This window comes from Lissotriton vulgaris, chromosome 2_1 (genome assembly GCF_964263255.1).
Source record: "Lissotriton vulgaris chromosome 2_1, aLisVul1.2, whole genome shotgun sequence".
NCBI lineage: Eukaryota > Metazoa > Chordata > Amphibia > Caudata > Salamandridae > Lissotriton > Lissotriton vulgaris.
Genome location: NC_141687.1, coordinates 323,257,275 through 323,285,151, shown reverse-complemented (window position 1 = coordinate 323,285,151; position 27,877 = coordinate 323,257,275). Strand labels below are relative to the sequence as shown.

The 27,877-nt window shown below is 46.1% G+C and overlaps 1 protein-coding gene across 1 annotated transcript in view; it reads right to left on the bottom strand.

Moving 5' to 3' along the window:
• Positions 1 to 27,877, bottom strand: part of LOC147730267 (uncharacterized) — a 545,933-nt gene that overhangs the window by 498,012 nt on the left and 20,044 nt on the right. The window contains exon 2 of the mRNA XM_086954056.1: positions 4,950 to 5,088. Within this exon, the coding sequence (XP_086810182.1) occupies positions 4,950 to 5,088 (139 nt within the window). The remainder of the gene's footprint in view (positions 1 to 4,949; positions 5,089 to 27,877) is intronic.

The window sequence follows — 27,877 nt, the reverse complement described above, 5'->3', positions numbered from 1 at the left end:
GTGAATAAATAATCCCAGTCGACCATGTCAAATGCCTTCCTGAAATCTACCATCAACAGGGTTGACGGCCGAGCAATCCACTGCTGAGTTTCATGGCATTGTAGACCCAGCATATATTATGCCATGTGGCCTGGGGCGGCATTAACGCCAGTTGAACCGGATGGATGAGGCGGGAAATGACTCCGGCCAGTCTGTTGGCCAACATCTTAGCACAGATCTTCACCTCCAAATTCAGAAGGGATATCGGCTAATATTTCTTGCATGGCTTAGGGAGCACCATGATCTTGCCCGCTTTTAGGTCTCTCTGTAGTTTGCTCAGATTGAGGGCCTCTTTAAAAGTGTTTAGGAATAGAGGGTCCGATAAGGACAAAGTAATAGCCAGAATTCGGATGTAAAGCCATTAGGGCCAGGGGCTTTGACCACGTATAATTGCCCCAGGGCCATCCTGACCTCCTTGCAAGGGATTTCTTGTAGCAGCTTGTGGTCCACAAGGAGTAGGCCCGGCTCTAGCACATTAGCCACAAACTGATGTAGGTCCTCCAGTGGGCCTGCAAGATCAGAGCCATATAGCTCGCCACAGTACTCCAGGAAAGTGGCTGCAATAGCATCCCTGCCCGTTATCCGAAAGCCATTTTTAGCTTTTGACTAAAAAGCAACACCATTATTCTACATGTCTGAATAAAGGTAGGTTATTCTCTTCAACAGCTGTGGATGTGCCAGGAATATAAATACAGAAACCAATGTACCGTAAAACACTGCACTAGAGCCTTACACGTTATCCAGTTATCCAATTTTCATTCAGACTGTGCCACTGACATATCTTGCATGTAAGCAGTATCAGCTTTTTCAGACCTTTAACCCCTTTGACGTACAATTGCAGAGATATTGAATATTCAATGCAGAACAGTGGTCTGCATATCCTTACTTGCATGTTTTATTTTCGGCATATTCTGGAGCAAGAGCTGAACAAAAAGTGTAACTATATCCATGAGTATGTAATGTATGGTCCTTAACTTATTAAACAAAATAATAATATTAAGTGCAGGAGCCCAAACGTTTTCTTATGATGCTGCAACTCCCTTACCTCCAATTGCACTACCCCCATCCAGCAATGCTGCTGTCCAATGTCTGCATGCTCAATGTCAAATCAAGGGATGTCTGACATTACAACGCATGCTTTTACCACGCATGCCTTTACAACGCTGTTTTTACAACGCATGCCTTTACAACGCATAGTGCGTTGGGGCGCGGGATAGTGAATAGTTTAATTTACTATTCCAAATCCAGTCCCCGTGGATAGTAGGTAAGAAGTTGGATAGTAAATTAAACCTATTTCCTATCCTAGAGCACCCCACAGCGCAATGCGTTGTAATGGTTTGCGTTGTAAAAGTTGCGTCGTAAAGGCACTGCGTGGTAAAAGTTGCGTTGTAAAGGATGTTTCCCCAAATCAAGTGAAGGTGGAGCGAATAAGCCAACATTCCTCAAGGAGGAACCTTTTCGAGGAAGTTCTCATCCAAGGATTTTTTTTAATTGAGCCACATAGTGCATATTACAGCCCATATTGCCTTAAATTTGCTAAATTGACACTGGGCCTGAAAGGGCACACTGAAAGAACACTTCTGACATATTCTAGTAATTTCACGGTCTGGTTTGAGAGGAGAGTAAGGGCTGGGTATATTAAAAGGTGTGTTTTCCTTCCTTCCAACAGTTAAAGTAAAATATTACACTTACTAAAGATAAGGTTTAGGAAGGGAAGAGAGGGGTGAGTGGAACCATGGGAACACAGAAGAAGTCAAAGTCATGCACAAAGAGGATAAAAGGCACACATGAGAAGGCAATGAAATATAGAAAGGAGTCTGGATTATTCAGTTTCCAGAGAAGGCAGAACTATAACCAAGGGTAAAAGGAGAGAGATAAACCAGGCATTAAACCATAAGAAGAGAGGAGAGGTTTACCAAAAACTAGGAATAGAGGGTAGAATAATACTAGGGAGACACAATACAAAAAATAGGAGAACCCCAAGTAAGGTCTATACATTCTTGTTCACCCTTCACTTGACACTTGCTATAATTCAAACCCACCTTTATTTGATATATTGCATAATACCATGCCAAAAACAGTTTATCTATTGCCTATAAAATAATTTCATTATCACAGGACATCAGACCATGGCAAAGTTAGTCAGATTCTCTGAAACGACCGCACATCAAGCAAATTCATCAAAAGGGCAGAAACCCTCCGAATGTTCCTTCACACATACTCACACTCCATCTATAAAATGAACCATAATCTGTCATAGGAGTCTAACCTGTAGGTGACCCACCGGGGACCACACACAATGGCATATCAGGGCCAATGGTAAAAGCAGGAAAAGAGGAATGGGATAAGAGAGAAAACAGAGACATGGGACACCACAACCGTGAATCTCTACTTTTTAGGCAAAAATAGATATTTTAAGTAACTTGTCATTAAGATCATCATTATGAGTTGAGGGCTATATTCCGAAACCCTGTGCAAATACATGTTTGCACCCCAATTGGAATTATGAGCTGTGTGACACCTATCACATCCTCACAAGTTTCAACTGATAAAATAAAGCAGGACAAACCTGCTAAAATTTATCATAGGAAAAGGCCGGAAAAAGCTAAACATACGGAATTCGGTGTGTTAGAAACCGATTTCATACTCACAAAAAACCCAGCTCCGCAGTAACCTGGCGTTGCAATACACCAGGGTGGCATTCGGCCCTTCCTGGTGGGGCCCGATGATGAAACATGTCACCAACCAGGTTGGTGATTGAGGGCTTTAAAAACAACCTAAAAAGGTTTCCTTTGCAGTCAATTTAGAATGTGAGCTTGACTACTTGCTCACTCTCTTTTTTGTAGCCATTTTTTCACTGTTGCTTGTTGCTTGTTTTCCATTGTTTGTTTTTAGGTCGAGCCTGTAGCTGCACGCATACGCTGCTACAGGCGAGACTTTTTGTAAGGGGCTTTGAAAAGCTCACCACATGCTTGTGCATGTGGTTTTGTTTTCGTCACAGGCTATTGGATTTTGCATGCGTCTTTCTAAGAAAGACAGCACACAATTGGGCAAAGGTGGGTGCATGACCCGCCTTTGCTCCGTCCACGGCCTATTGCTTGCGGTTACCCGCACGGGCGACATCTGTTTTCAATTATCGTGCACAGATGCGTGCGTGATAATGCCAAACAGATATCTTGCTGTGGCGCACACCACTCGCGTGCTTGTTTTAGCTTCCTAATTCACCGCTCTGTCTACCATATCTGCGTGCTACCCTACCTGCACTGTCCTGCTCTGTCTACATTGGTCACGGGGTGCCTGGGTGGGTGCATGCCATTTTTTTGAGGTAACTAACAGGATGATGTATACGTTCTCCCAAAAACCTGACATCTTGGACTTTCTTTGGGCACATCTATCAGAGGGAGCACTTCAGCACCCAACGCCTGCGGTCTCGTACTTCTGATGGGGAGGCGCTGGGTAGCAGCTGCGTGTTTATAATCTATGTAATTGCACAACTGGAGTGGCATAGAATGGGCGTCTTGGTTGGAAGAGTGTATGCGGCTTGTGCAAGGGTAGTGTTGAAACGCCTGTAGGTTTTGCTCTGTGTTTCTCTAACCTGCCAGGTTTCTCTCTCCATAGCAGGCTGTTTCTCTGTTCTTTACGCTCTGGTGTGTTTCTGACAGCCTGCCCTTGCACTGGCTGAGTAACACCAGTGGGGTCTCTCCATGTGAGGTGGAACGCGGGGGCTGTCTGCCTAGGCCACTGTCCCTCCCCCCTCTTTAGCCCGCTGCCAGCCCCAGAAGTCCAGTCGAGCTCCTGCTTATTCGCTTCAAGATTAAGCCTATTGTGCTGTACTGATCGGAGGTGCCGTGTCCCCCCGCCACACACACACCATTCAGCGGCCTGTACAGCGTTTCATACCACCGTTTTGTTGTGAAGTGCCCTTAAAAGGACGTCTTTCAATCGGTCAATTAAATTACACTTTATAATCGGCCTCCCAAGGATGAAATGCAGATTTGCCCTGTCAGTGATGGCAGTCCCCGCTTGTCTTGCTACCTGGAAACATTGCTACAAAATTCGCTTTATAGAGGGGAGCGAGGCCTAGGTGAACGATCTATCTGCGTTCCTTTTGTGTGGGGGAGCTGTCAAACTAGTCCACAAAAAGCTGGGTTAGATTGCCAACTTGACTCGCGTCATCTTCAGAGCGCCTGGATTAAGCGAGGCTGTCCGCAAGGTGCAGGAGCGTAGGTGGCTTCGGTTCGGGGGTAATTTCTCAATAGCACAGCCGCCTCCCGTCATTATGAAATCACATGAGGTATTAGCTGGCACAGTGGGTTCTCTTGGATCACATTCCAAGCTCTTACTCTGGCCCCACGAGTCCAATCACGTGACAATGTCCCGTCTCGCCCCCTACCCTCAAGCCCACTTTCCTTTTTACAGTTCACATACTTTGCTTGGTCATCGGCCTTGTGACCATCACTTCCAGGATGCCTGGAGTGAGTTGGGCGTGAATACTTTGAGTTTTACATTGATCTGGAAATCTGCTCCGCAATGTTGCTCAGCTGATGCGTGGGTGGTGTCAGCAGGGATGTGTTTCTATTTCCATTATTTCATTTTGCACTATGTCTACGTCTTGTTTGACGCAAGGCCTATGCATCTTTGTTCTGTACTTTGGATATTTAAATGCCAATAACATTGTTGAACACCAGAAATATGCCATTTGAGACTCGGTATGAAATTGATAACAAGCATTGGCATAGCCAATAGGTCTCGCCTTTGGGACCTTTTAAGTGTTTATCCGTGCAACAGTTGATGTTGTTGCACCAAGTATATTGTACTGCATGACAAAATACTTATAAGGTTCCAAAGGCGAGACCTATTGGCTATGCCAATGCTTGTTTTTTGAGCTGTCCTGTATTTGAAACCCTTACCTCCGCGGATGGCCTTGGCAGCCCGCTCCAAGACGAAGGCCTTCTCGGTTTCTGACAGGTCCGTGAAGAAGTTGACGTGGTTTTCGTTCATCTGCTGCTGCACAGCCTCGAAGAGCTTCACAGTGAATTCCTTCCATTCCTGCCAAGGGCAAAGAATAGAAATGTGATTAGCAAACTCGTGTTACTGCAGAGGGCCCAGGCTGACAGCAGCTACCCTCGTGGCCAAAGATGGAGGCCCGCCCTCAGGTCAAGGGGACCTTATTAGCTGTACCCGTGCTATCCGACCTCATTGAAGTACACATCCTGGCCCGTTACAACACACACAGTCAGAGAAATAGGGTAAGAATCAATAGCGCCTTGAAATTGACTCAATTTTAACTTGACGCTAATTTAGCAAATTAGTTTCAAACAATATGCAGAAATGCATATTTTGCAGATTATGTCCATGTATGACATTCATTCAGTGCTCTTCCCACAAACACAAGTGTTAGCACAAATCTTGATTAATCGCTGTGCATTTTTTATTTGTTCCTAGCTTATGTTTATTGAGGACAGAAGGCTATGCTACAAACTAATATTGATTGTTATACTTATCTAGAACACTACCATCTGTCGTGTCACTAGCCACTTCTAACAGATATTACTTACACCCAACGCAATCAACCCCAGAAGAAGAGATGGATGAGCAACCCTGAGGGATTCAAACCTGTGACCTTCAGGTCACTCAGAGATCTCTACAGAGACCGCATTAGTTTATTGAGCCATCTTACCAACACACATTAGAATCTCAGAAAATGATCTTTGCCAATGACGCTACATATTTGGGCACCTTCTTTTCAGTTTCGTCTATTGACAGCTTTATGTAATCCAAATATTTATCATAAAAATATTATGGAAAATATTGAGGTACAAAAATACTGACTTTATTTGCATACAATGTAAATGACAAGAATATTAACTCTAAAAGTATTGTGCCTTAAAATATCAGCATTACGAAGTTAAATTATTTTTTTAGTACATTTCTAAAAATGTCTACGTTATTAAAAAAGAACATTCATTTAGTAACTTACAAAAATGAAATTCGTATAAATACATAAAATAACCTATAAGACATTTTTGAATTAAATGATACATTTAAATACATATGTTAATTAAACAAATGCTTTAAAAAATAACAACTTTTTATTTGATTTAAATGTGGCTCAAGCATAAAAGGTACATTGGTGTATTGTTACCATTGCAATATCACTGAGAATCCTCAAAGCTCTTTAAAGCAAATTCATTGTTACAGCAGTATGGCAAGAGTTGATCATTTTGGGTCAAAGACCTGAGAAGAATGCCTCATCCGCTGCCCACAAATCTTTGCGTGCTACTGAGGACAGCCTCAGGCCTTTTTTTTGTGTGTGCAGAATTATATAGCGCAAACTTGACCCGAAGGTATTGGAGCACTTTACATGTCTACTAGTTAAATTACACAAGGACACATTTTTTGTAAACACAGGGAGATTGGGGGCCAAATGTATCAAGCTATTTTGAGGTCGCAAACATTGCGATTTGCTAAAAAACTGTGTTTGCGATCGCAAAATAGCCTCCTCCTATGTAGAACAGATTTTCGCAGTGCAACATAGGTATTCGTGAAATTTGCGAATACCTATTTTGCGAAGGTCGCAATCTGCAAAAATGATTTGTGAATTTGCAAATACCAACACGCTATTTGCCAAATTGCAAATTTGCAAAATCGATGTATGAAAAAATCGCAAATAGCGATTTCACGAAATTCGCAATTTTATTTTATTATTACCACCACCTCTGAGCAGGTGGTAACCAGGTGCAACCTATTTAAACAGGCCCACAATGCCACAGGGCTCTCCACAATGGCAGCGCTGTATGTGATAGCCAAGAGGATGCGGATTCGAGCAGCAGCACAGAGAAGGAGGCGACAGGAACAGGAGTCCAGAGTGCGCATCACTCTGTTCCAGCAGACAGAGGAAGAGATACTTGAGAAGTATAAGCTTGACTCAGCTACCATACTGGACTTGATTGCAGAGCTAAAACCTATGCTTGAACACCCCACCGCAGGACCCAAACCATACCACCACATGTGCAGGTCCTGTTCACTGCACTTACTGGCATCAGAGAGCTTTCAGGGGTGATAGCGTCAGCAGGAGGGGTCTCCTAGAGTTGCATGTCGCGCTTCTTCCATGCATTCCTGGATGCAATGTTACAAAGGCTACATTATCACATCACATTCCCCTCCACACAACAGGCATTGCAGCAAACCAAACTGGACTTCTACCAGATTGCCCAATTTCCCCATGTCATTGGTTGCATAGATGGTACCCATGTAGTTCTCTCACCCACCTCCAACAATAAGTATGTATTCAGAAACCGCAAATTATACCATTCTCTCTTCTTCTTGAGTGCCAGGCAGGAAAACTCTGCTTTTAACTTGTGGAGGAGTTCTCCTATGTTAGAGAGCTGATGTTCAGTCTCAGTTATTCGTTCAACCACTTTCCTGATATCTTATAAAAGGACTGAGAGCTCAATCCCTAGGCCGAAGATTTTTTCCTCTAGTGCTTGGCATGTAGTACACTTTGGGCCCCCCTCTGTACTGCAAACCCCAGCTTGGTAAAGCAGAGTGGCTTTCCCGAGCGATTAACTATTTCCTATTTCATGCCATTGCACGCATACTGCAAGGCATGCATTGGCACGGCTTAGAGGATTTGGCGGCCCGCTCCAAAACAAGAAACCCTAGAGCCCCTCGTGCACTGTCGGGGCTGCAGGGGCTCCGTTACGTCCATGCTTCAGTTCCCCCACCCCCAGTCTGGTAAATTTGTCGATCATACTTTGCTGTGATGTGGTCTGCACCTGTAATTTCTCCTATGTAAAATTAGTCAAGCAGTGTGGGGGGGGGGGCAGAATGAGGCTAAATTCTCACTGTTCAACATCACCAGGACTCCAATGTGCAGCCATCCAGATAGTCTTGCATTTGAAGCTTGCGGACCTCCAGCACAATTAGCAGAATCTATCTGTTCAGGGCTCCGGCTAGTCTGTGCATGTGCACGGAGGGCCCCATTGGCTGATTACAGACCAGGTGCTATTTCAAGAAACTGGGCCCTCTAGGCCCACCTAACACACCCTCACTAGCTGGCAGACACCGCTAGCCACTTTTTAGGTACTCCATTGACCATTGGGGGCTAGTAACACTGCAACCCTGGGGGAAAGTGGATTATTATGCAGCAAGGCTGGTTAGGCTTCACTATGCAACAACCTGACATCACCCAAATAGGCCCTTGGATTCAAGCTGATAAATCCCCATCTCTGTCCTGGTACTGTGGCACAGATCATTCAGACTTTACTAGAGGAACGTGTTAAGCATTTCAGAGTAGCAACATGAACGATAAGTAATTGACACGACTCAAAAGAAATTCAACACCAATTTATAAAAACAAAGCAGCCTTTTATATAAATTTAGACACCAAAACGGATATAATCGGATGCGCATAGGTGTGTGAGAGTTAGTAACCAATGGTCTGCTAGCCCCACTGGCTAATCAGCCATTGAAGTGAGCATTTCTGGGGAAGTGTGTCACCATTTCTACCCAGAAGCCTCTATTTTACCACTTTTAAAAATGGCAAAACCCTTCTTTGGCCGTACCGACCAGATAGTCCATCCTATGGATGTGGATAGCCTTCTACGGGGGTGTATGCCTCCTGACAATCTAATTTTCCCACCTGCCAGGGTTGCAAATGTGCTTGGGCCAGGGGGGTGGCTTTTTCCTCTTCTGGGAGGAAGCCTACTTGCATATCAGAGGTGGTGAGAGCTTTGAAGCTCACCACTTTGATATGCAACCTCACTATCCATCGTGTCCCCTTCTGGGCTGCTCTCCCCATTGTACAGAGAAGGGGGAAGAGGAAAATAGAGCGGAAAGGAAGAAAGCTTCTGATAGCTTGGCACAAACAGCACTTCAAACAGTAATAAAGTGAAAACACAATGCAAGAAAAATCCAACACCAATTTAGAAAACTAGACTGAATTTTAATACATAAATCAAGACCAAAAGGTTAGAATTCCAATCAGTAGAATGAGAGATATGCAATTTTAAAGATGGCTGTGAAACAGCACCAAAAAGCACAAAGCGCCAACTGTGGTTATCTGGTTGTGTTGGACTGGGACAAAGTCACAAGTTCAGGCCGATCACGATGGAACGAGGGTCCGTTAAACACAGTAACTTAATCCTGGTTGCGCAGGGATGCAGAGTCCCGTGTTAAATATGTGTGGATCAGCACAGGCTACGCAAAGTCTGGGCGAGGGGATGTGCTGCACACCGGCAGTTCCAGGGGAGCTGCGAAGTAAGATGCAATGTCCTTGTATACTCCGTGCCACAGCAGTTCTGAAGGGCTGACTTGGGCGAGACGATGTCCTAGAGTGGAGATGCTTCACATAGTGGTGATTCCAATGGGCAATGCGATGTCCTTTTGTTGGGGAAGTTCGATTTGATTTGATTTGATTTTGGGTTTTGTAGAGCGCACAGCTACCCTTAGGCATCCCGGCGCTAGTGAACACATTCCTGTAGGGTGGGAAGTCAAGTGGGGGAGTGCTCAGGGGAAGAGCAGGGTCTTCAGTCTTTTCCTAAATCTGAGGTGGTTTTGTTCCTGCCTCAGGGCGAGTGGGAGGGCATTCCATAATCTGGGGGCATTGTACGAAAACAGGCGACCACCTGTTTTGGCCTTCCTAATTCTGGGGACTTTTGCCAGGGAGAGGGAGTTAGATCTAAGTTGTCTGCTTGATTGTTGATGGGATACTAGAGGCCTGAGGATGGGAGGGCCTTCATTGTGCAGTATTCTATGGGTAATGCACAGGGTCTTGAAGTTGACCCGTTCCTTGACTGGTAGCCAGTGCAGACTTCTAAGGGCTGGCTTGGCCGAGTTCCTTGCTGCGGTTCCTGTGAGTATTCTTGCCGCCGCATTTTGAGCACATTGGAGTCTGTGGACTACAGAGACTGGGGCCCCCAGATATAGGACATTCCCATAGTCCAATCTGGAGTTCACCAGCCCCTGCATCAAGAGCTTCCTGGATTGAGGGGGGAGTAGATGGAGGATCTTTCGTCCCATCTTCATCAGGCCGAAGCACGTTCCCGCAGTTTTCCTCGCTTGTGTTTTGAAACTGAGCTCCTGGTCCAGCCATATCCCTAGGCTTTTTACTTCGGATTTTGGGGATGGTGGAGAACCCATGCATGGTGGCCAGGGAAGAGGTGTGGGGATTTTCTTTGGGTTTCCTAGGAGGAGTATTTCTGATTTTTCCCCGTTTAGCTTCAACCGGGACTCGCACATCCATTGGTGCACTTTTTCCAGACAGCTAAATAAATTGGGGAGGGCGTTGTCTGATTGATTAAGGGAAACGACGAGCTGGGTGTCATCGGCGTAAATTATTGATTTAATCCCAAAAGGTTTGACAACATCCTCGAGGGGTGCCATGTACACGTTAAAAAGTGTGGGGCTCAGGGAGGACCCCTGGGGCACCCCACACTTGAGTGCCTGAGCTTTGGAGATGGAATGCCCATCTGTCACTTGAAAGGACCTGTTCTCAAGGAAGGATGAGATCCAGGCTAAAGCGGAATCCGCCACTCCTATCAGTTCAAGACATGAACAAGGGTTGCGTGGTCCACCGTGTCGAAGGCGGCACTTAGGTCGAGGAGGATCACTGCCACTGATCCTCCTACGTCAAGTATGCCCCTAGCTTCTTCGACCACGGCTAACAATGCGGTGTCCGTCCCTTGTCCTGGTCTGAAACCCGTCTGGGTTTGGCGGAGGAGATGGTTGGTCTCTAGGAACTCAGAAAGGTGTTGATTCGCTACTCTCTCGGCGATTTTGCTCATCGCCGGTAGCAGTGAGATTGGTCTAAAGTTTGATGGGTCTGTGGGATCAAGATGCGGTTTTTTAATGAGGGCCTTGACAGTGGCCTTTTTCCAGTTTGCTGGGACTATGCCATGTTCGAAAGAGGCGTTAATCAGATTGGTGAGAGGAGGGGCTATAATGGAAGGGACTTGCTTCAATTTACTGATCGGAGCTGGGTCTTACGGGGCGCCGCTTTTGACTTTATGCAGGATGTTGAGGAACGTTTCAGAGGTGATTTGGGGGAAGGAGAGCAACCTCGGGGTGTCTTGGGAGGCCGGGTGGTAAGGGCCTCTTAGTGTAGTTGGCGCCGCCGGGAGAGAGTTGAGGATTTTTTCGATTTTTTTCGAAAAAAATTCGGCCATCTAGTTGCATTTTGAGCCATCCAAGTCTAGCGATGAGGGGGGTTCCTGTATTTTGGAGAGGAGTTTGACTATCCGATAGGTCTCTTTTGCGGAGTTGGTCGCGGCTGCTATTTGGTCCTCAAAGTAGGCGGCTTGTGCCGTTTTTAATGCATTTTTGTAGAGCCTAATGTGGGCTTTGTACCCACTTCTGTCTTCTAAGTTCCAGTGCTTTCTCCATTGGCGTTCAAGCCTTTTGCCTTTCCGTCTTAATTCACGTAGTTCCTCAGTGAACCACGGAAGTTTGGAGGATTTCCTGTTGGGAGGGAGGGATTTGAGTGGTAGGACTGTATTGAGAGAGTCGCTAATCCAATTATGTAATTGAATTTCGGCTTTGGAGGGGTCGGGGTCGACTGTGGGTAGAGTGGAGGACAGAGAGCGTTCCCATAGGCTAGTGTCTAGTTTTTTCCATGGGCGTGACGGGGCCTGGGGGCAAGGGGTATCCGAGATCTTCCCTGGAGGTTGGAATTTAAAAGGAACCATGAAGTGGTCAGACCAGGGGAGAGGGAGAGGAGTTTGAACAGAGAGTTTGGAGAGGTTAGAGAAGATGGGATCAAGTAGGTGTCCTTTCGTGTGGGTGGGAACATTACTGAGTAGTTGAAGATTCAGGGAATTTAGATCAGTTATTAAGTCTGTGGCAAGTTTATTGCCTTGATCATCGAAGTGGAGGTTTAAGTCCCCGAGGATAGTAAAGTTTGGCGTCCCGCAGGCCAGGGAGGAGATGGCATCCATGAGTGACTTTATGAAACTCCCTACCTGTCCAGGCGGACGGTAGATTAACACCCCAGTTAGTGTGGTAGAAGGTGGCAGATGTAAAGAAAAGAGGACATTTTCACTGTCAAGAATGGGGCTGTCTTTGAATTGACATGTGAGGTTGTCACGATAGATAATCGCGATGCCTCCTCCTGTTCCTGTTGGTCTATTGAGGGTTTTAATGAGGTACCCCGGAGGTAGTGCTTGGATAATGTCCGGGTCGGAGCTCTCAGACAGCCAAGATTCTGTTAAAAACAGAACGTCCAAGTTTGACTCTGTTAGTAGTAGGTTAATTTCAACGCGGTGTTTGGGGAGTGACCTGCAGTTCAGCAGGGCCATCTCCAGGCAGGCAGGTTCGGGGTGGGACGAGGGCGTAGCCCTGTAGGCGCAGATAGGGCAGCTAAGCAGTTCCTGTTCCGGAGTAATACGTCCGTTACATCTAGTGTTTAACGGATCTCTTAGTTGGTACAGAGTTTCGTGAGAGTATATGATTCGAGGCGGATCAGAACCGGCCAGGGGTGGTGGCTCTAGGCTCGGTCTGGCGCAGACGGGATTGCCTTAGGCGTGCCTTCGGCGCGCAAACGGCGCTCCCGCTGCGCTTCCGCCATATGCACATTTTATGGTGGTTGATTGAGGGAGGGAAGAGGGGGGTGTGGCCAAACAAGTGGGCGTGGCCTGAGTCCTCGCGCTGCGAGCGTCCGAGGAGTGGAGCAATTTAGAAGTCAGCTGGCAGCGTTAGAGTCCGCTACGTGGGCTGGGTAAAGTGCTCGATTGTCTGGCAGTTGCAGGGTGCTGTGGTGAGTTTTCTAAAAGCTAGCACATGTTATTCAGTGACAGTTTTCAATTTTAAAACAAAAGCAATGCGCTGCGCGCTCTCCCGGCTTCCGCCTCAGGAGTGTGGTCAATAACTACCTGGCGCTTTTATTCAGCGTTTAAGTAGACGTCTTGGGGGGGCGTGGCCAAGCAAGTGGGCGTGGCCTGAGTCCTCGCGCTGCGAGCGTCCGAGGAGTGGAGCAATTTAGAAGTCAGCTGGCAGCGTTAGAGTCCGCTACGTGGGCTGGGTAAAGTGCTCGATTGTCTGGCAGTTGCAGGGTGCTGTGGTGAGTTTTCTAAAAGCTAGCACACGTTATTCAGTGACAGTTTTCAATTTTAAAACAAAAGCAATGCGCTGCGCGCTCTCCCGGCTTCCGCCTCAGGAGTGTGGTCAATAACTACCTGGCGCTTTTATTCAGCGTTTAAGTAGACGTCTTGGGGGGGCGTGGCCAAACAAGTTCATGCAGCAGAGGCAATGCATCGGTTCCAAGGGCGATGCATCGAGCAGCAGAGGTTATGCCAGGTCCTGCGGGAGATGTGCGGCTACGTGGAGGAGAATGGATGCGTTGGTTCTGCTGAATTCACAGATGGGCTGGCAGAGCACCTACAGGCCCACTTACAAGGGTCAAGGTCTGGAGTGGCACCACCTTGGAGGGCAGAACTCACAGATGACAGAGTCCAGGTGCTGTATTCAAAGTTGTTAAAAGCCTGTTTTTTCCCTGAAGCTTCTGATCAGAAGACCAGCCAACTTGCCATTGGAGTCACTCTGGGGTCCTGGGATTAGAGATGCAGATCCAGTCCTTCTTAACCAGGCAAGAGGGCAGCAGGTTAGCCCAGCACAGCTGGGCAGCATTCCTTCCAGGCAGCAGTCCTGCAGAGTGGTAGTTCATTCAGCAGTACAGCAGTACAGCAGTGCTTCTTCTTGGCAGAATCCACAAGTCCAGAAGTGTACTGAAGAGTTGGGCCTGAAGGTCCAGTATTCATACCTGAACTAGTGGAAGCTTCTAGAGGTTTCAACCCACCTGAGGGGCCAGGCATCCACTACCTCCCTGTCCTGGCCCCAGCTTGTCTTTGGCCATAATAGATAAGTGTCAAACCCTTTGGGAGAGTGCTCAGGAAGAGCCATTGTGATGTGCAAGTTTGGTAGGTGATGCCTCCTTCCCCTCTTTAAATCAGATAGGCCCATCTTGGCATCACCCATCTATCCTTTATCTCACTGTCTGGGAGAAATACACAAAGACCAACTGCCTGCTACACATGGTCATGTAACTCATGAACAGGCTGCGGGCACCAAATTTAGGAAAAGAAATGTCACCTTTCTAAAAGATGCTTTTTGAGTCTTGTGACTAAAAAATCTGACTTTACCATTAAAAGGGCTGTATAATTACAATTCTTGGTAGACACCATACTCGACCCTTCTACTTGCTACCAATTGGTAGTTATCACTTATTAGATGAAATAAGGCAAGCCCAATGTTTAACTATGGGAGAGGTAGGCCTTACAGCAGTAAAAAACAAATGTAGGGGTCTTTCTCTTCCAGGGCATGTACAACTTAAAAGTATATGTCTCACTTTTTAAATACACTGCACCTTACCCTCTGGGCTATTCAGGGCCTAACCTAGGGGTGACTTATATGCATTAAAAGGAAAGGTTTGGGCCTGGCAAAAGGTTTATTTTGCCAGGTCGAAATGGCAGTTTAAAAGTGCACACACAGGCTGCAATGCAGGCTCGAGGCACTTTTGAAGGGCTGCTTAAGTGGTGGAACAATCAGGGCTGCAGGCCCACTAGTAGCATTTAATTTATAGGCCCTGGGCACATGGAGTACCACTCTTCTAGGGATTTACATGAAAATTAAATATGCAAATTAGATGTAAGCCAATTCTACCATGTTTAAAGGCGAGAGAGCACAAGCAATTTAACACTGGTTAGCATAAAACATAAGACACGAGGGTGAAGGCAAAACAATGTGGGGATGACCCTGCAGGATGGGCCAAGCTCAACACCATCCCCCTCCAACCAAAATCCAGGTTAAGGTAATCAATACCTTGATGGGCTTTCCTGCTTAGGCAATAGAATATGGACGAAGGTCCTCTTATGCAGTCGCACTTGTCATTTCTATGCCTCTTTGACATGAGTTTGATCCCTCTGTCTACATTCTCCTGAGCCACTGAATCTTTCTCTTCCCCTTCTGTGAAGCACCTAAACTTATCTTGCCCACAGATGCATCCCAGTAGACCGACAGTACCACCAGACGCAACAAGGTGATGTGGCTCAATCCACCCCTTGGATCCGACTTCTGTCCCCAAACCTAGGAAATCTCTGCCCACAAGGACAGCATCCAACAGAGGCCACTGATAGCAGCAAGTTTCAAGAGTGATGCCCAGACCATCCAGGATTCTCTGACCTCTGAGCTTTCTCATAATGGGGGGCAACAGCCTAGGTGGTAACCACCCTTCTTCCACTCTCCTTCCCACCAGTCCAGGGGTGGTAGCATGGGACTGGGCACTCGGCATAGGGTCTGTAACCGGTGGCTGAAAGGGTGCCTGGTGAGCCAGGACTTCCAGAGGGGAGGCGCCACCACCACCCCCTCAAGGGTGACACAGTTTGTGTCGAATAGGGGTCTGCCTGGTGCAAGTCTCCAGGTTAGAAGGGGTCACACCAGGGTCAGTCTATCCTTAGAGCTGATAACCCCTGATCCACTGGTTCTCCCACTGTGAACTGTTTCCACCTCCTGCGCCTTCATCGTTGCTCCCGTACCCTCCACAGAAAATGGAACTACCAGGGCTTCCTGTATGGTCGCCCTTTTCAGTTCTAACACTGGGGGCAACTCATTCCCCCTGCCTAGAATGCAGTCTATGGGCATCTGGGGAATAACTATGATCCTTGTCTGAGTCACCTCTCTCATCCCACCCCAGGGATACCAAGACCATTAGGCAGGAACAAGTTCTGCATCTGAACCTGAGTTACCCTACACAACTGTTCTGCTCTGGAGAATCCAGCCTTTGTGATGTGCAAGTGTGGTGGGTGACAGCTCCACCCCATGTTAACTCAGAGTGGTGCTTCGTGCCAACACCTATCTTCCCTTTGTCTCACTGCATGTGAACAATACACAAAGACCAAGTGCCAGCTACACCTTGTCATGTGACCCAAGAAGAGGCTGCAGGCACCAAATCGTAAGGACAAGAAAATGCCAACTTTCCAAAAGTAGAGCAAGTGTAGAGGAGCGAGTGCACACCTTCCCTTGATGGATGGTTTAATTTTGCTTTCACTGCCAGGTACTGCGTGCAAAACTGCGTTGTGACTGTCCCAACACAGCATATCAATGATACTGCCAAGAGGGCGACACTGGCGCCCCCAGCTGCTGCACAGCTAGAGTGGGGATCTTTTCCTCTTGAAGTAAACCACATTTTTTCACTATTAAACAACGTAATCCATAGTAATCCACAAGTTTATAGCTGTCACGTAATCCATGTATTCAATGTTTATTAGATCGCTTCAGAGACTGTTAGGTTGAGATAGAATGCTTTATTATGCATTTTCAAATACTGTATGCTGCCAATCCAAGCTTAAACATAGAAACATGCGGTCAACCTTCCTTCGAGCCAACACAGTAAAACATCAGAATGGTTTTTGTTGACACCATCATTTACAGGTATTAAGCGCGTTGTTTATGCACCTGTTTCTGATTTTTTGCAGTACCCCTGATGAAGAACTAAAATGTTCTAAATGCAATGGGTTGTTTTACTTTGTTGGCTCGAAGGAAGGTTGACAGCACGTGTCTATGTTTAACCTGTCTAAATATCCTGTAGTCAGTCCTTGTTTACCCGAATGCAAATCATTGATTGGAATCTTACAGTCAGCTTATTTTAAAGCAAAATCTTGCATTTACCAAATCTCTGTTTGGACCCCATTTTGCACAAGAGGTCCTGCCATCGCACCATATGTCCTCTGAACCACTTATTTTGCTAAACAAATTGTTTCACCATCCCCTGGGTCATATGGCACCCACAGGGGCAGCTCATCCATTAGAGTGTGGGGGCATTGACCCCCTACTGCAAGCCACTACACTCCAGACTGACTCTTTACACCCATTTGTTCATTCCTTTAGAGTGAGGGCAGGACTGAGCAGCTCTTTTCTTCTGGCGATGATCGAATGGGAGTCTGTGTTAAGTGAACTGCGCATGTCAGATTGGCCGGCGTTTTTCATTTGACCAGCCTGACATGCGCAGTTCAGGCTTCCTTAATGAACACTACATGGAAGCTGGAAGAGCAGAGACACAGCCCATCAGTCTCTGATGGAGCATTGTGCCTCTCTGACTCAACCAATCCTGGCACTGCTTTTATGTTGTTTGGTATTAACGCATGGCTTGGATTGACTGGGATGCTATTTCCCAACATGCATCTTTGTCAGGCCGCACAAGGCAGAAGGAACACATATACTGAAGTTAATGATATGTTTATTATTATGTTTATTTACTTTACTGCAGTGTTTTCAATGTGCTGCAATATTACATGTGTATTGCGGAGGTGATGGGGCACATTCTATTTAAATAGAATGGACCTTTAAAATAGAATGTGTCCCTATCACCTCTGCAATACAAATGTAAGCATACTGTAGTTTGTAAAACAATGTTATGTGCCTCACCACTTTAGAAAGTCACCAGCCGCCACTGGGCACCCATCTTCTATAGAAGGTTCTGCAGCCAAACTTTGTTTGTTTTTTTCGGCCATGTTTTGCAGAGGTACTACTACTAACACCTGTCTAAACCACCCCCAGACCCCTTGCTCCCTTAGAAAGCCCTTCTATCACACCTTCTTTTTACTCCAAAGAGAATAGATGCCCCCATCTCACTCCAAAATATCATCTCTACCTTGCCCACATCATCTTTACATCTTTAAGGGATGCTTGCTTTTGCCCTCAGATTACGGCATTAAAAACCAGATTTTACTCAGAATAATTGAAAAACGCAGTGTTCCTTTTTAGACTTTGTGTAACCACATCTTATGCATTCGTCTTAGGTCAGACGGCTGTGTAGTGCATAGGCTACACACTCATCCTCAAGGTGCAATTTCAATTGACATATTGTTATTCTTGCCTATGGGAGCACAGACAAGCCAACATGTGAACCTCGTGAAAAATGACCAACTTGCAGCCTTTGGTACTGTTGGTCTGTAAAACTTAGCTCAGAAGGGGACAAGGCAGCTCAGTGGTTAATGGAACGGAAATGTATGAAAGCGTTTCCGGTGGAACTGAACGATTCAATGATTCTCCAATTACATTTCTCGAAAATTGACTGCTGGTGCACAGATTATTATTGGTCGCTTTTGTCTATGGCTCTTATTCGCTGGGATATCACGTATCCAGCTTTGGACTTACTTTACACACACCTGTGCTTTTTGGATGTTGCAGCCTTAGTTTACTTTAATTGTACCAACGTGAGTAAAGAATCAGGTCACAATGGTTTGTAAAGGTCATTTCAAACCTGGGACCATGATGTACCAGGGACACAAGTTGTAACAATCACTAGTTCGGCACTTTGTTCTAACTAGCGCCAAGTAATGCTGCTAATACAATGCTACGGCTCGGATTACTTTTGGGTAGCTAATCTAGTTTGTGGTGCAAATTTGAGGCGCAAATTTGAGGTGCAAATAGTATCAGGCATGAGTGATTTCCCTGAGGATTTTGACCCAGTTAAAACCAGGCGCAAATAAGGGCTCGGGCAAACTACAAATCTTTGTCCCCGCTGAAACAAGTGGATTCATGTGTATTTTGCACAGCAATCCCCACTCTAAATTGTCATTCTCAGATTGGGTGAAAATTGCGCCCTCGTTTATTACCGTATCCACATGAACAGCAATTAGGAGGTGCACAATTGCAGCCACATTCGTGGGAAAGACATAAACATGGCGCGAAGGACTGATTTACAAAGAGAATCCTGATTTACAACTCAATAAGAAAAATACCCCAAATTAATACTCTTCTTAATTTTCGATTCAAAATGTGCCAATGAAAATGCATATCTTCTGCGAGGTTGCTTAAAATAGGCAAGATTGTACATCCATACAATACAAAAAACTCAATATAGAATACACAGTACAAAGTAATAAAATATCTTATCACACATGGCAAATGGGATCGTCCAACAGTCAGTGACACCATCTATTGTCACATTGAAGGCCCTTACACACGCCACATTAACTGTCGAGAATCACAAAGAGTAGCAGTCATGCATAAACACCTGGTCCAAAACAGTTATGCCAATACATGTACATTCTCTAGAAAACATGAAAATGACATTCAGTGCCCCAAAGTACACACATGCCTATTTCACGCCATTAAACTCTGAAACTGACACCACAATGCAAGGGCGTGTACAGTATTTTACACAAATATATGTAAAATATGCTTGGGTATGCTGACCTTGCTTAGAATACATGCATATTTTATGTAAGATATGCAGTCACACTTTGTTTAAACTGCTTTGTCAGGTACTAATGAGGCATACCAATGGGCGTGGTTAAGCTGTTCAAATGTATACACTCCAGTTCCATACGTTTCATGAGAGGTGCTGGTTGGGACTCTGGATATGTGATAAAAAACGATGGCTGGGATAAGGGGAGAAATTACACCTGACCACATGTTCACATGGTTGGTTTGGGAAGGAAAGGCGTGGAGTGGAAAATATGTTGGGGCACACCTGTTTTATTTGTTCAGTTTCATGACTGTACTTCACACCACTAGTGTAAATTATGCATGGGGCACATTTTACCACTTTTAATCCACTGTCATGTACATTAGCGCCTCTTTTCGTGAAAACCATCAACCATAAGACAATCTTATGCTACATCTCACTGCCTTGCTTGTTTTGAGAATTTCAGAATTAAGTGTAATTTAGAAAGGGTCTTAGTTGTATAATTTACAATTTTTGTAAGTTGCTCCACTTTTGTAAATAGGCCACTTTGTGTTTAGCCACAATTTCATCTCAAAGCCATCCTTCACCGTCACACGCTGACTTCTAATCAATGTTCCGAGTTGCTGTATTCAGTGCATCTTTCTTCTAGGTCTTTTCTTTATCCCTTACCTTGTACTTTTCGGCACTGACTGTCTCTATTAACTTTATCCAATTAATCGTATTTTTGTCAATTGCTCTTAATTATTTACAGTGCTCTTTAAGGCCGCGATGTTGTGCAATGATGGCTGTTAATGCTATTAGTTGTACCCACGTTTGCTGCTTCATCATTCTTCATCCATTCATTTTGCAATGCAAGGGTTTCATACTGTTTGCCTTTGCAGAAAGTGCCCCGAGATGGCTTCCGCCTGCCCTGTGTTTCAAAGAGGGATGGATGGCCTCAAGACAAATAAGGAGAATTCAGGACAGGCCTGGGCCTCTGGAACGCCGGCATGGATTGGAAATCCAGTAACATTGCGGGCTAAACTTTGAAGGGCTGGAAATTCTGTTAAGGAAACAACCTGGCATTAAATCTTACCCTTTACCTAAAGGTCAACCTTCCCCTGCATTCGATTCCATTTTTAGGTCTCCCGTAAATATAGCTTTTAGATGACCTCGAGAGAACAGGTTTAGGCAATAACAATTCTTATTGTGGGCTTTAGGCTAACCCCATTGCTTATCATTGGTTGGCTCTCTTGCCAATCACATGTGCTTGCTTCTTATTCAATAGCTTTATTTTCTCTTCTTGTGTTTGTCCCTCCCCTGGATCATAGTTTTTTAAAATCTTACTTTTGACTTGTATTCTTCCACGACTGACATCAGGGAACTGCTTTTTCGTTTCTGTTTCAGTGCTCAGTGAATGTCTTTTCTTGCTCTCTTCCAATGTGCTGCTTCCCCTCACATGCTTGCCCGAACACTCTTTCCATGTCGCTTTCCCAGCTTGTCTATTACTTTACCTCCCGTCCTTCGTCATGCTCAGCATTATTTCTGTTTCATTCCCCAGCTCATTGGTTGCTTCATGCCCTATGGTTGTGGTGACTCTTCTCTCTCCCCCATTGCTCACCATCACATCCCCATCCTGTTTTTGTAAACATTTTATTCCGTTTTCAGACTGCCCATCGGCTGCAATTTGCTGCTGGGCCTCAGCTTTCAGAATTGTGCACCTTTGCACATTTTTTAAAAATATACTGTTACAAGACTAGCATCCACCATCTTGGAATGGTAAATGTAAAGTAAACAAAATGTTAGCCGCAGTGTCATGACGCCTATGTGTGCATGGGTTGCGATGCATTCATGTGCACATGTGATGCTGCTAGGGCTGGCTGGCATTTGGCCTTTTATCCTTTGGCCAATGTTCCGTGATGCCTTTCAAATATGAGACCTATTGGGTTTGGCAGTGCTTGTTTTCCCATACTTTTCTATTTGGCCTGTGTGTTGACTTCCTGCCTCTCACCCATCTGTACCATCCAGGTCAATGTATTCCTAGGTGTAGACCCTCAGCTAATGTACTTAGGAATGTGACTTCCTCCTCTGGTGGGGGGCTGCGAGGACAGCAGTCAATCAGGCAGGATGCAATTGTTGCCTGGTTTTGAAATGTATGCTTTACCTTCCTATGTGCACGACAGAGTGAAAGCCACTGTGTCAAGTATATCTTGCATATTCCAAATTAATTCATGTTGTATGCCTCTTGCGCAGCCCTACACCGGGGCAGCATGTGCAGTGTTTAGACACAGACGTCTCCATGTACAAGCAACCCTGAGCTAATGTCAACCATTCTCTAAACATGAGCTGTGTGAGTGCGGGAGGGCGCTGCTGTGTGGGGTGCTGCCACAGCATTATATAAAAAACATTGCATTTTTCACAAAGAAGTTGTAATCCCAACCCTGGTATAAGGAAAATGATAACCATCCTTTGTTGGTGAGGGGCAAGTTTGAGGTAGAACCTGCAAAGGTAAGTGTGGGATGCCTAGAAAGAAGCTATGGAGACAGAAATAATAAATACAAAAATGTAATAATGTTTTCATGGTAAAGGGGTAATGGTAATGTGTTTATTGTTATGGAATTTGCAATCATCACAAGGCTCCACCAACCACAATTCAACTTTAACAATACTTTAGCCTTAGTCATGCTGCTAACGCATGATGTTGGAACTGGAATGTCCACTGTACAGTATAACTGGCAGTCACCCCTGTCCTGGGAAACTCGAGTGCACATGGACCTGGCTGGTACCCTGATTTTATTTTGGCCCCAGCACTCATGAAATCCCGTGTGGTTGCTAAGGCATAGGACTGAAATATACCATGAGACCTAGGACCTGGCTCGGTGGCCAGAATGAGCACCGAAAGCATACTCTAAAGCAGTCACAAGTCTTCCTGGCAAGAGTAGCAGATAAGCGGCTGGGTACATCAAGGATGAACCTCGCTGCCGCGTTTTGTACAGTCTGCAGCCGTTGTATCAGGCCGGAGTTAATGCCAGAGTAGAGTGCGTTACAATAGTCTAACCGGGAGGTAACTAAGGCCACTACAGTCTGTTTACGGGTTTTCATGGAGAGGTAATGAGTAATTTTCCTCAAGGTCCTGATGACGCCCCAGCAGGTGTAAACCGTCCTGTTTACCTGCTGATCCATAGCAAGAGAGGTATCAATCATCACACCCAAATTCTGGGCGGATTTAGTGGGCCGTGGGCACTCTCCCAGGGATGGGGGCCACCAATCGGTTGACCAGGCATCCTGGTCTCTCCCGAAGATCAAAACCTCGGTTTTCTCTCCGTTCAGCTTCAGTGAGTTACAAATCATCCACGTGAAACTGCCTCCAAGCAGTTCCTGAAGCTGAGAACGGAGGTACTTTGTATGGATATTGTTAACGACCACCGTGAGGGCTGACTCGGTGCTATGGTGCTTCCTGAAACCATGCTGCGACGAGTCCAGAAAGCCAGAAGAATCAAGAAAGGTAATTAGATGAAGGTTTAGATGAATTTCCAACATTTTTGCTGAGGCTGGCAACAGTGATATTGGACGGTAATTCTTTAATATCTCTGGGTCTAGTGACGGCTTTTTCAGCAAAGGCTTGACCACTGCCTTTTTCCAGGCCACTGGAAAAATGCCCTCCCTTATAGCAAGATTCATCACTTCCAGATGGAGGGGAAGTAGAAATTCCCTACAATCCTTCAGGATCCTAAGGGGGCAGGGATCCAGTGGGGAGCCAGATTTAATCCTGTTCAGGAGCAAGTCCAACTGCTGGAGGGTAAGGGGAGGTAAATTAGACAGTCTACTCGAGGAGTCCTATGGCCAGCAGTCCTTAGGGGATGGAATCGAGACAGGAGGGGGATCGAGTAGGTCCCTTTGAGTTTCCAGAGAAGTGTAGATATCTGCTATTTTAGTATGAAAAAACAGCGAGATCTTATCGCACAATTCTTGAGACCCAATTTCTGAGTCAGGAGTTTGTAGGGTACACAGGGAATCCACAATCTTAAACAATTCCCTTGAGGAAGTGAGGGAGGCCGTTATGTTGGTGAAATAGGCCTGCTTTTCCTCAATTATCTTATTCTTGTACTCTCTCAGCAAGATTTTGTGCTTTTCTCTTTCTCTGTAATCCCATCCAGTTCTCCAGAGCCTCTCCTGCTCCCTACAGTCCTGTCTGAGAAGCCTAAGAGTTTCTGAGAACCACGGGGCGGAAGGTCGCTTTCTGGCAGAGTAGCCATAGGAGGCGGGGGCTAATAGATCCACCGCTCTAGTGATGGCATTGGAAAGATCTGATGCCGCATCAAGGGCCTCCATTAGGGGGGTTGTCCTGATGTTGGCCATAAGGGGGCCAGAGTGTCATTAGAGATGTTTCTATAGTTCAGCTTGGGTTCCCTTCTCCTAGGGAGATGTGGCCCCATAAAAGGGGAGGAAGATTTTAATTCCAGGGAAACAGCCAGGTGATCTGACCACACCAGCGGAATGGGGGGGGCCCGTAGTTAATCTAGAATCGTTAGAAAAGACCCCATCCAGTGTGTGCCCCGCTTGAAGAGTAGGGCTAGCCACCAGTTGCAGAAAACCATATGCCGCTATAGAGTCCACCAGGCAGCTGGTGTCGCTAGAGCCTGAATCCTCCAAATGGAAGTTCCAGTCACCCAAGATTGTCAAATTGGACCTACCAAAATAAGGCTCTAGAATGTTAAGTAACTTGTGGCAAAAACCTGATCTGGGGCCCGGGGGCCTGTAAATCAGGAGGCCTGAAAAAGAGTCCGAGGGCGAGGAGTTTAGGGAATAAAAAATGGCCTGGAAGGGATCCGAGGGGAAGGAAAGGGTTTCAATACAGCAGGAGACCGAGATCTTATACAGGATACCCAGACCTCCACCTCTACGCCCAACCCTATCCATTCTGGCCAATGCATACCCTTCTGGGATAGCGTTAGCTGGGATATATCCAGAGACAACATCCAGGGATAGTAACATCATACAGTGTGGGAAAACTGTACCTTGAGTGGCTACAAAAAACTACACTGAAGGAAGTAAAATAACACTTATCTTTACTTAAAGATGGCGTTGACGTGAGGGACTTCTTACAAGGACCTACTAAACCGCGTCATAAACGTTTTATATACGCCGGTATCTGTGCCATTTATAATGAAGCATGGAAAATTACGCAAGGAGGGACTGCAGAACGAATGTGAGAAATTGATCGTATTAACTTAGAGAAATCTCTCTCTGTAGTTGATAATGGGTTAACGACTCTGTCATCCAGAATATATTCTTTGGACAGCATAGTAACCTCTGACATAGACATAATGGAACAGGACTTGGTCATGTTACAACATGGTCAGTCACAATTGCGTTCTATAATGCTATTGGGCTGGACGTTACAAAACCTTCGTTCAGGCTATGTGCCTTAGCGCCTAATCAACACCATGTCATTGCTTTTTGAATTTAACCTTACAGATAAACAAATCACACTGGCACAGAGGGGAGCAGACTATACGGTGCTGAGCATTCAAAAACTGGAAAGATTGCCATTAACTGTTTCTGAGAAACCAGTAACAGAATGGATAATACATGGTACAATCACTCTGCCTGTTACAATTTTCCATTTTCAGTATTGCTTAAAACGTATACCAGCAGGCGTATATATGAAAGGTTGGGTAAAGAATACATCAAGACATCCTGGGATTTACCTTATACACACAGATGTTGGAGTGGGGTGAAAGAAGTGTTTCTTAGTGGTAAAAATTGCGAAAATGCACTAAGCGGTTTACTCCTATGTCAGGGTATTAATTTACACGGGGCCTGCGATGGTTCTTCGAATAACTTGTCCTGCCACCTGCTGTTAAACCTTAGGCTGCAGCATCAACATTATCGGCGCCATCTTGCCCCCCTTTTCGAGCCCATTCATGCGCGTAAGCGGCAGCCATTTTGAGTACCATGGCCTCTCTGCCCCTCGCTGATAGCCGGCACGTCTCTCTCTCTCTCTCTCTCTCTCTCCTAACCTCGCGAGCATCCCCCCCCCGCACGCTGACAGCCCCCGCTCTCACATGCCTTGGGTCATAAACCCCTCTTCCACGCAGCTCTGCCTCGGAACCCCATCCTGTTCCCAGCGCGACACTTCCCTCCATCCCTTTCATGGTCCCGGATCCCTTGATAACACCCCTCCTTCCCTTTGTGCCCGTTTGTCTTCCTCGTTCCCAGGCCGCCACCTGGCCCTGCGGATACTGTTATTGCCCCCCCCCTCCTGTACAGTAGGAAGCCTCCCCCATCAAAGGATCCAAGAGCTGATCAAAGCCCCCACCCCATGAGATCCGATCAACCTCACACATTCCGTGAATCGGCGGAATGTCCAGCTGCGCGATAATCATCACCTGTTGTGACCGGGGTGGGGACTTCAACTGTAAATGTGTGTGGGAACGGGCCTGAAGCGGGGATTCTGAGGATGTCTTTCCGCACAACAAAGGGTTGACAGAGATGTGTTTTTTGCAATAAAGTAATAAACCTGTGTATAAGAGGCCAGGCCTCGGAGATGCAGTTAGAGCACCTCGTGAAGATACCCTGTTGTCTGATTTGACGTGTTCTGCTCCGTCGGAATAAAACTTCTGTTTCCTGCCTTCCAGTCTCCAGCGCCCACCTCTTTATTTGGGTAAATTTGAGTGGGTATAGAGGCGACTAACGCCGGGCAACTTCGGAAAAGGTCTTCTGCCTGTACCTTTTTCAACAATTGGCGTCCCAAACGTGGGGCCCATCAGCGACCAGTGGATCCAGTGGGAGAGGTCCTGACGACAGAGTGAACGACTGCAACGATCGGGAGTGCACCTGTCCGATAGACCCTCGTCTGACAGCCGATCATCCGAACTTCACTGATTCCGAACAGACCTCTCTCGAGTGATCTACGGTCCTGACTGGGAATCATCAGGAGTGCCACGAGGAATACGAAGAATAGAGGACGATCGGGCGCTGGATTCGGAAGACAAGAAACTGTCCATGCGGTCCGGGTAAGGTCGTGTAAACACAGCGAATTGCGAAATGATTGTTTGATTGTTTAGAAAATACTAGTATTACTCTTTGATTGATTTATTTGGAGATTCACTGTCTGCAAACGGAGAAACAACAGGCTCTCTCTTTGCAAACAGTGAAGGATAGGTAACGCAGCTGTCGTATCTATCTTTCTTCCCCACTGATTAATTGATTGAACCCGAACTTCTGTTCGCGGATTACTTTCTGGGGATTCTCTGTCTACAAACAGGAAAGAACAGGTTCCCTCTTTGCAGGTAGTGAAAGGGTAGGGAACGCAGACCTTTGCGTGCCTATTTATTCTCCCCATTGATCGTTTGATTGACCGAGCATCGACTATTTGATATTGGTTCTTGAGGTATTCACCGCCTGCAAACAACGTAGAATAGAAATATTCTGTCTAGTCTTTGCACGCAGTGATAAGATAGGTAGTGCTGACTTTTGTCCCCATTTTTTGATCCGTCATGCCTGTCTTCTCCCCACTGATTGGTAGCCTGTTTAGCCCGGACCGCTTATTAGAGATGAACCACCCGGCTCCACTGGAGGGCACCCCTAATAAGGACATGTTCATGAAACATGGATTGATCGCTATAGCCTATAGCAAGCTGTGGCATAAATATACGAAAAAGGATCGAGAAAGTCAGTGGCCACTGATAGGATCCTTCGATGATGATAAAATGAGCGCGCTAGAAACAGCCCTTGGTAAAAACAAGACAACGCCCACTATGCTTGATAGTTTCGGCATGTGGCGCAAAGAAACTGAACAACGTAAAAAGAAAACAGAGTAGGTTGGGAAAAGAGCTGCGAAAAGCAGCCCACCTAGCTGCTCAGAAACTAGAAGAAGAGATAAAAGAAAGAGAGGAAGCCAAACAGAAACTAGAAATAGAAACATCAAACCAGTGTCCGGTTAGAACGCCCCCTACGCTCTATCCTGAATTACCCTCGAAACAACGAGCCAACGATGATCTGCTGTTAGGCCCTCCGATCATCTACATGCCCCCTCCATATGCCCCTTCCCAACTCTTAGCACAGCACCCACTACCCCCAAGTACAAACGAGAGTAGTGCCACAGCTTCGGCCCCCATGGCCTCTGTGCCGGCCGAACTCCTTGTATTAGATACTACACAAACAACAACGTTAGGCGACCCCGAGACCCGAGGGGCCGGTTCTGCAAGAACAAACAGGTTAAGCAAAGATGAGCGAGCAGGGATTGACAAGATAGTAAGGACACTAGTAGAAAGGAAGGAAGATGAAGAGTATATCACTGATATATTTAAATCATATACAGGAAGTCACAGACGACACTTCACCGTTCGACTGTGTTACTATGTCTTGAACGCATACGAGGACCGATATCGAGACAAAGGTCCTGAGAGCCTAACGACTCTGTACCGGAAGGTCGATATCGGGGATGAGGGCGAGTGTGATGTGACGGACCTCCTTACGCGCACGCTTGAGGTTTTCCGCCACCTCACTGAACAAAAATCGGGAACTAAAACCACGACATCCGTAGTGACCGAACCACAAACTGAGCAATCTAACACCATGATGCCGATACGAGAAGCTGCCCCTTACTGGGTTCCTCCACGAGGTGAGGGGACTCACGATGATGCAAACAACAAAGATGCAAAAGGAAGG